The sequence below is a fragment of the Tenebrio molitor genome, chromosome 2 (assembly GCF_963966145.1).
Source record: "Tenebrio molitor chromosome 2, icTenMoli1.1, whole genome shotgun sequence".
Taxonomy (NCBI): domain Eukaryota; kingdom Metazoa; phylum Arthropoda; class Insecta; order Coleoptera; family Tenebrionidae; genus Tenebrio; species Tenebrio molitor.
In genome coordinates this window covers 5,317,651-5,326,450 of record NC_091047.1, presented here as the reverse complement: position 1 = coordinate 5,326,450, position 8,800 = coordinate 5,317,651, and the positions used below count along the sequence as shown (strand labels likewise).

Below are 8,800 nucleotides of genomic sequence, written 5' to 3'. Positions count from 1 at the left end.
CTACTAAATTTACTAAAAGTATTTATGACTGCTCTAAAAATGGCTGAATGGCCGATGAAGTTTTCATCCTGTATTTACCGGGTGATTGAAGTTATTTTGGTTCGGTTGGCTATACATTTATGATTTTATGTTGGTACACTTGACAGTCCAAATTCAAATAATGACAGTTCAAAAGTTAAAATAAATCAAATGATCATTATTTACGTGTAGAATCTTAGCCTAGAAAGCTGATCAACAGACTACTCTTTGACAAATAACTAGGCGTACCGATAATTCGTTTCAATCATTAAAAGTCATCCGGTAACACATTTCGTTGCAGTTACGAAAGCTGCCAAAACCAACTCGGTTTTGATAATTTTCAATAATAACGTTGGCCATATTTCATTGCTGTTTTGGTAATCTTGCACAAGCGGGATCTCAGATCTAAAACGGTAATCTGTGCACTGATTGCAGTCAATTGAATCCTAATGAATTTAGTGGGGGCCACTACCCCTCCCGTCCTTAACCTTGAATATGACCGAATACAAGTTCAACAAATCTAGGATTTGAAAAGGGTAAGTCACACTGTTGTTTGCATTGAAAGATATTCAAGTGCTCAGTTTTGTTTACAGAAAAGCACTGAAATTTTCTCCAAACGATTCAGAATTTGTGCGGTGTTATACTGAAATGGTCAGCACATGTGAAGCTGGTTCCATCGACGTAACTTCCATGTAGGTGAGTAAGAAAGAAATTCCTTTACGATTTGTTAACGCCCGACGCAAAAAGACAAGTCGCAACGTTCTTAATGTTTACTTTCGGTGAAATGTAAATTACAACAAGTCAACGTCAGCAGTCTTTTCCACGATCCCCTCCTCGGCTGTCCTCGGATCTCCTCGTGTCACTCCGGCACAATGGAACACTGCTCCGGAATGTAATCTCTCAACGACGAAGAAACGGCTTCTGGTCTATTTGCAACAATAAAAAAAAAAGAAAAGACACTTTTCTACTTTCGTAAGAATAAGGGTGAGATCCTGTGAACGATTCGACAACTGTCATATTTGAAACCACAACAAAGTGACATCACTATAGCAACGCATCAACAACTCACACAAAAATAAATTTATTGGCGAAACGACTACATTTTTATAAAAGAATAATACAATATAGGTATTTAAAGATTACGCGTATGAATAACTGAATACTTTATAATATCAATAATAAAAATGGAGATTTTAAACTTTCACGATGTATTCTACAAAATAATCGCACGAAGTTTTGGGGCAAATCGACTCCTTGTCGGGTTCTGTTGTCAGCACTTTAACCACAACGAGTATCTGACCTGATCCGCAGTAACTTAAATTTTTGTTGAAGCTTATTGTTGATAACCCCATGCCACAACGTCTTGGGTCCAGATTGTATTTCACCACCTCGTCGAGATACGAGTTGCTCACCGTAACATAATACCGCACCTGAAATAAACAACTTGACCAAATGACCATTAAAAAGAATAATTTTTACCCTGTACAACGGACTCGTTTCTGTTTTGAGGAGTAGCTGTTCCCTAATTAAAAACTGACCGTATGCATGTAGGTCCTGCACTCTTATTATTTGCTGGATCCCCGGTATACTTGCCATGGCGTTCACTTCGTTTTGGAGTTTTCTGTATTCTTCGGTGTACGATGGCACGACTGACGTTTCAGAACCCGAATTCCAAGTATTTGGGGTATATTGCTTCACAGTGTTCAACATCGCTGATAGATAACTCACCCAACGCAGTTACTCCACAACTCTAGCATCGATAAATCAGAACACAGAAACTCTATTGTGCGGCCACACCTAAATGATAAATTATCGTGTGGAAGCGGCGGACTTCCCCGAAAGCATATGTGCTTTGAAACTTTTAATGTTGTGCAGTTGTCACTCCTAGTCAGTGTAACCAACTGGCGACTTGTTAAGGTTCTTTCACACTTGAAAAGTAGTGAAGTGCAAACGCGGAGATTTGAGCGGTGAGTTTGTTGAGGTTATGTCAGCGTATTTGTTGCAATTGCGACCTCCACTTATTCGTTAGCGAGTTATATTTATCGAACGTTAAAACTGGCTTCGGTCAAGGCTTTAGCTATAAACGAAATATCAATATTTTGTCGGGTTTTCCTCCAACTCAAAATTTATTTCCGTCACCTTGTCCGATGCAATTGCGTTATCATTGTGACAATGCATAATGCAAGTGGGTAATATCGCGATAACTTTACCGATCTGTTACTTTCCGTATTGTATTCTAAGTACCAAGAGTGAAATAAACACGTTATTACAAAAATATCTCGCCGGTTTATTTGTGTTTGCAAATAAATTTACCATAGACAAAATAAGAGCATATGAAATGAAATTTACTTTTTTGTGGCGCCATCTAAAGTTGTTCAGGCGCCCACTTTCCAAAACTCGTTGAAATTTTCTGCTGCAGTACAATTGGAAGGCGAACCGCAGACTAAACACTTTTACTCACTCAACTTGGAACATCAAGAATAACTTCACTACAGTTTTGGAGCTTTTATTTTGTATGAAACACAATTACAGATTAAAATGAGCCGTACTCATCTTGTAAAAAAACCGTATCGTCGTCGACAATGGACAAAAATAAAACTGATTACAAAAATGTACAAATGCGCCTCGGCAAAGAAAACATTTTAAAATTAAACAGACTAGACGGTGATTCTAATGCCCGTTTTATCCAACTCGTAGAACAGGTGAACTCAGATCTCGTTATTTTTTAAAATGTATTCGGGAATTAAAACCGACTTAAAATTAAACGACATCGTCCCCACTATCACCTGGAACAGATTTGTTGAATACATTTTCTTTTACTGACGGGAAAGACTTACAATGTTTTCTAAAATTTCCATAGACAGTATTACACCTCCTGGGCCTTCAATTGTTCCCACATAGGTGTGATTTTTGATGTTGTACACATAAATGCCTCCATTGTGACAGCTGGCGAACAGCAAATTCTTGACGATTTTCATACAACATATTCCCTTGCAGTTGGTGGCCTGGTGCTTGTGGATCAAGCTCCCGTCCTGTTCAAAGAAATTACTACAGAACCGCCCGATAACGACTCACTCACGTGAAAACGAAAAACTAGAATATCATGGAATGTCGTCCCACAGTACACCATACTGTTTTCCAGCAGCAGAGTGTACACCGTGGGCGAAACAATTTCGTTCATGGTCCTCAGATGCAAGCCCGACATGGCGTCCCTCACGCACACCGGCGCATTCCTGGTGCCGACTATGAGCACGCGTCGGGCGCCCTCTTGCGCCGCCTTCAACACCAACACGCTGTCCCTCGAGATCCTGTCCTCGAACTCGATCTTGCTTTGCTGAAACAGACGTTCGTTCAAGGGAGAGGACTCGCGAGACGTCGCTTCCAAACCCTGAGCGAGTACCGCATCAAGCTGCCGTTCTTGGTGCCGATGAAGACGCAGCTCCACGCCGGTTCCAAGCACTGCACGAACTCCCCCAAGTTGATCATGCGGAGCAGCGTCAGGTTGTCGTACAGGTACTCGCGCATTTGCGTCTCGAACGAACCTACCAACAGGTGGAGCTTCTTGGTTTTCGGGGTCGTCCACGTGGACAGCGCCGTGATGGGGCAGTCGGAGACGTGCAAGGTGGCGGTGGTGGCGCCGTCCCTCGCGTTTATGAAGAAGATGTTGCCGCTCTCGGACGCGGCCAGCATGGTGTTCTCGATGGTCTGAAACGAACAGACTCAATACGCAAATTCACAACAAAAAGCTTTTTTAAACCAACAAAATGTTTTTGTCGCGTATTAAATTCTGAACAAATAGTGGCATCTCGGTAGGCGTTGGAATTTCAAATTTACGTTGGCAACAAGACCCTTGCTAATAATACCCTAGTTTCGACGCCGTTGGTATCCTTCGCTGTTAATTTGGTTTCGACATTATCGTTGATGAATCGTTTTGTGTTCATTTTCCTGTTAAGTGTTTGGAATTTCTGTTTCATTTACGAAAAGTGTAAAAAATTCAAAATGGATTATCTCTGCTGTGAGTCAAAACTATGTGACGCATAACCCCAAAATAAAGTAATGACGGTTTCACATAATGGTAAATTTTTTGACATAACATAAAGCTCATTTTAGATAATCCACGCCTACCGCGATGCCACTTATTCCGAATTCCAAACTTTTTGTTTGGAATTTTTGACAATTTCCATCTGACGAACCACTTTGCCTCACCTTTATCACCAAGATCTTCTCGCTGATTGGTCCAAACTCTAGCGCCCTCTCGTAGCGAAAACTCGGTTCACTCCTCGCGGCAGTTTCGCCACTTTTGCTCTTTTCCGTTGTTTTGTCTTGTTCTGCAATCATGCTTTCGACATTAGCATTCCGATTTTTTGAACTCGTTGCAGATTTCTTCGGACTCGCTGCAGATTTCTTCGGACTCGTTGCAGATTTCTTCGGACTCCTTGATTTGTCAGTGTTTTGTTTTTTTTTTTTCGTTTGCAGTTTAATAAAAATGGATCGTCTCAACTCTGTCAAGCGCATCACTTCGTTGTCGATTTTTAACATCGCATCTACAGCGCCCTCTAGACTGTTTACCTTTTCGAAATCTTGCAACTGGATGTAGTTACTTAAAGCGACGTCCGTCTGGGTGCTACTGCATCTAGTATCGACACAGCTGGTCTGAGAACTGACAGAAATTGCTTCACTGGGGGCGGATTGGTTGGCAACACTTTCAGAACAGTTTGTGTTCACAACAGGTTTGCTTTCGTCGAGGTTTTCGCATTTTATCTTTTTGGAAAGATTGAAATCGAGATTGTCCATCGCGTAGTCGGCTTCGTCACAAACGATTTCATCTTTGATTGTGATTTCGTCCTTGGTGGGACGATCATAACTCAAATCGCAAGCACCAACACTATCAAACAAGTTTCTGTTCGCACCACCTGCTTCATTTTCGCTTTGTAAACCTGACTCCTCGTGGCAATCCCCATTTTGGGGAAAACCAAAATCGAGATCGTCCATGGCGTAATCAGTTTCGTCGCAAACGATTTCATTCTTGATGGTGACTTCCTCCGGAGCGGGACGATCAAAAATCAAATCACTAACTTCAGATTTGACATTGACAGTTGTGTCACTACTTTGTGAGAAAAATGTATCGTCAAAATTCAAGTCTAAAGTACTACTAAGCTGCTGGATTACTTCTAAAGGTAAATCTTTAATTTTAATGCCGATGTCGGGAATGATATCGTCGATGTCCTCCCCATCCTCGGCGGCATGATTCGAGCACATATCCCGCAGAGCCTTCGACAACTCTAACCTCTTCTGCTTTTGAATTTGTTGAATGGCCACGTCGTACCCCGACGACGTCCCACAAATCAGGTTCACCTTTTTGCCGTGACTCAAATTGGTGATATGTTTGATGATCTTCTCGTGAATCTCTTCCACATTGTACTGTGCCACTTTCTTACCCGATCTCATGGTGCTTCTCTCACAGTCGCTCTTACCGCTTCCGTCGTCGCCAGTCTCGCTGACCGTCGCGGCGGGCTCGTTGCCGACGGGCGCAGGTTCCGCTGTGGCGACGCTCTCCTCAGCGTCCGGCGGCATCATGAGACGCTTCTTGATCATGTCGCTGGTTTCTTGAATTTTCTTCAGCGTGTACTCTTCAGTGCCGGAAAACGGCGACGCAGGCCGCGACGCTTCGTTCTCGGGGGTGTTTCGCAACGGGGGCCTTCTCCAACGAAAACAGGCCCAACGCGATTCGAACTTGTACTTGGCATTGAAGCTACAATTACGGACATGTTTGATTGTTTATAAACACACGTGGTGGACTTACTAGTGATAAGGGGTGTTGAAATTGCGGCCGCGGAAGTAATTGTCTTTTGTTTTTTTAAATTTCTTGCCCCTGTTGTTTTTGTACGGTCGTTTCGGCGGCGCCATTGCTTCGGGGCGACGGTTGTAGTTACTTTCACTCATGTCTTTCTCATAAAACGACCAATTCTTTTTCAAAATATTTATAACCAAAAAACGCACATTGAGGTTGACACATGACAAGCGCTACAAAAACTGACAAAAACAAAGTCACTAGACTTCACACCAAGCTGGTGATAGGCTGGTGATTTTCGTGCCGCAGGCATGGTGCAAGGAAGTCACGTCAATCCTTTTTATTATGTGCTTTTGAGGGAATCCCCTTTTTCTGTGGAAGTTTATATCCAGCTTCTGTGATTTTTATTCCCGTGTTGAGTTTTTTCTGTTACGCGTTTCATTACATTTCGTAATTCCTTCGTACGTCGAGACACAGTAAGTAAACATTGTCAGATGCCTATTTACGTTATCAATCACGAAAAGTGTTCGAAATTTGCCATAATGTGCTCCACTTTCGCCACACGTCAGCGTCCGACTAATTAAAAAATGACATTCCATTTCAATATTTCATTCATAAGCCAAAATTATTTTTAACATAGTAGGCCGGTGTTGTCAAAAAACATCTAATGGTTTGATATTTCATGTGTCGTCCATCTTGTTCGACAGATTTTTTTTTGTCTTTGTATAGCTTAGGAATAATTTTCAGCCCCCAGAAAGTAGTTTTCAAGTTGTGCTTGACAAGTAAGTGTTCCGTAATAACCCATTTTCAATTGAACATGTTTCAGATGGAACCACATTCTATACAAATTATCAATTCCAATTCCGACAACACCATCACACTAGACGACGAAGCTCTCCGCTCTATCTTCGCAAGAGACGAAATCAAGGACAGATACGTTTCGGTCATATCCGTTACAGGAGTGTTTAGGCAAGGCAAATCTTTTCTGCTCAATTTCTTATTGCGCTACTTGCGGATGAAAGTATGGTTGCGTCGTCGTTAACCGCAATGACTGACGAGTCATGTTTTCAGTACGTCGAGAAGCGAGACGTGCTCAACTGGTTGACGCCAGAAGAGGGACCGTTGAAGGGTTTCGAATGGTCTCCCGGCTCCAAAAGACACACGACGGGAATTCACATGTGGTCGGAGATATTCCTCGCCAATCTACCGTCCGGAGATGAGGTTGAAACCTTAAGATTTTCCACCTCGACTTGAACGATTTTTGTAGGTCGCCATTATACTGATTGACACTCAAGGTGCGTTCGACACCCAGGCCACGATGTCGGACTGCGCCACGATTTTTGCCCTAAGTACGTTGATAAGTTCGGTGCAGATCTACAACGTGATGCGCAGCATCAAACTGTATGACCTGATGCACTTGCAAGTATGTCAGATTCGTGGTTTTGGTCTCGGCTCGAAACGTATTTTTCAGTGTTTCGGCGATTACGGGAGCTTGTTTACTAACGGTGAGTCAGCCCCCTTCCAGAATCTCTGTTTCCTGGTCAGGGACTGGGCCTGTCCTTACGAGAAACAGTACGGAGTCGACGGGGGTCTGACGTTGCTGAAGGAAGTGTTCCAGAGCAGCACTCCAGAAATCAAGGAACAAGCCGACAGCATCAAGAAAATCTTCGACAAAATGAGTTGCTTCCTGTTGCCGTACCCGGGACGCGTGGTCGACGCGTCGAACACTTTTGGGGGAGACCTAAGAGGTAGTTGCAACGGGAAGTAGGTGGCGCACCTGTAGCGAGCGTGTTTCAGAAATCGACAACGAATTCAAGAAGCACGTGCAGGAGTTTGTGACGATGATACTCGCCCCGCAACACTTGATAGTGAAAACGGTAAACGGGGAGAAAGTCAAAGCGGAGAGTTTGATGTTTTACATTCAGGAATACAGTAAGGTTTTGAAAGGAGGCACCTTGCCTAAGGTCGAAACCGTATTTAAGGTGTCGCCCTCCGGTCAGTGTTTTGCAACTTCAGTAAATACTTTTCGTTTAGGCGACCGTCGAGGCGCATTACAGAGGGGCAAGTGCGCAAGCGCTCAAAGTCTACAAGAAAAACATGAATGCCGAATGCAGGTACAGCAGGAAGTGTTTCACCCCGATTGAATTGTACAAGAAGCACACCACGAACAAGGTGAAATCCGTTGATTATTACAACAAGCTGAAGAAGTTCACCGATTTGGAAGTCCACGACAAGTACTTGGTGCAGCTGAAGGATGTGAGTAATGTTGAGGGTCGCGAGTCGATCGTACGAAATGTTTGAATGCAGTGTATGGACGTGGAGTTCAAGTGGTACAAGGAGATAAACGACGATAAGTTGCGAGAGGTGGAGGAGAGGAAGAAGAGAATGGAACAGCAGATCAGACTGACGACGGGTCGGGCGGGTGGAGGCAGCGGCTTGAGAACTCTCGGTACAGCGGAAAAAGTAGGTCTCGCAGCTAGTGTTGTTGGTGGTGTTGCGGTTCTGGCGCTGGGTGTATCGAAGTTTTTCAATAATTCTCGAGGTAACAGCGATTGAGTTTTTGCGATTATCTAGGCAATCCTAATTTTTATCCCAACCAGTGGAGACGACGTAATAAAATCTTAGGCATAATCCCGTCTTGTTGTGGTGGTGGAATCATTACTCTGCTGTATAAGTTGAACCGTTTTACGATTATATTTGATTTATTATTTTTAGTTCATTTTTTTTATTTGTGTTTGGGATATTCGTCCCTTTATTGTTTTAGTTAAGTTATTTTTTTAAGTTTTTATTAACAAACATGGGAAGTAGGTCGTAACCTGTACTACGCTGGCCAAAAAAAACTCTGACGCCGATGACAGAAGAATAGATCCAAAAATTAAAAATTTGAGTTGTGTAAACATCACTTTTTTAATAAAGGTTATGTATGCATAGGTTGGATTTTTTTTGTTTGGCCAATCAAACGGTAACGTTTATCAATACCAACCTCAGCAG

At 42.8% G+C, this 8,800-nt stretch overlaps 2 protein-coding genes and 1 long non-coding RNA gene across 8 annotated transcripts; 2 read left to right on the top strand and 1 right to left on the bottom strand.

The window, feature by feature from the left end:
- Positions 1-48: 48 nt before the first annotated feature.
- Positions 49-1,820, top strand: LOC138123806 (uncharacterized). The gene is made up of 3 exons (XR_011156906.1): positions 49-554; positions 612-714; positions 833-1,820. It is a non-coding gene; the product is annotated as an uncharacterized lncRNA (long non-coding RNA).
- Positions 1,084-6,067, bottom strand: LOC138123796 (uncharacterized). 2 transcript variants are annotated; one of them, XM_069038608.1, is made up of 8 exons: positions 5,822-6,067; positions 4,225-5,770; positions 3,406-3,723; positions 3,098-3,352; positions 2,856-3,050; positions 2,158-2,804; positions 1,498-2,095; positions 1,084-1,448 (listed from the first exon to the last, which is right to left on the bottom strand). In XM_069038608.1, exons 1-6 carry the CDS (start codon positions 5,959-5,961, stop codon positions 2,727-2,729), a joined length of 2,532 nt encoding a protein of 843 aa, XP_068894709.1. In that variant the 5' UTR covers positions 5,962-6,067; the 3' UTR covers positions 1,084-1,448; positions 1,498-2,095; positions 2,158-2,726. The 2 variants fall into 2 exon arrangements, with proteins under 2 accessions (XP_068894709.1, XP_068894708.1); XM_069038607.1 differs by having other exon boundaries at positions 1,498-2,804.
- On the top strand, positions 3,270-8,523 carry LOC138123797 (atlastin-like). Of its 5 annotated transcripts, XM_069038613.1 has the most exons (9): positions 6,092-6,285; positions 6,636-6,830; positions 6,881-7,030; positions 7,077-7,232; positions 7,281-7,557; positions 7,607-7,791; positions 7,844-8,065; positions 8,117-8,351; positions 8,410-8,523. In XM_069038613.1, the coding sequence occupies exons 2-9, from the start codon at positions 6,636-6,638 to the stop codon at positions 8,421-8,423; spliced, it is 1,434 nt and encodes a 477-aa protein (XP_068894714.1). In that variant the 5' UTR covers positions 6,092-6,285; the 3' UTR covers positions 8,424-8,523. The 5 variants fall into 5 exon arrangements, with proteins under 5 accessions (XP_068894713.1, XP_068894712.1, XP_068894710.1 ...); XM_069038612.1 differs by lacking the exon at positions 6,092-6,285 and adding an exon at positions 3,270-3,410 and having other exon boundaries at positions 8,117-8,523; XM_069038611.1 differs by lacking the exon at positions 6,092-6,285 and adding an exon at positions 3,395-3,531 and having other exon boundaries at positions 8,117-8,523.
- The last annotated feature ends 277 nt before the right edge of the window (positions 8,524-8,800 follow it).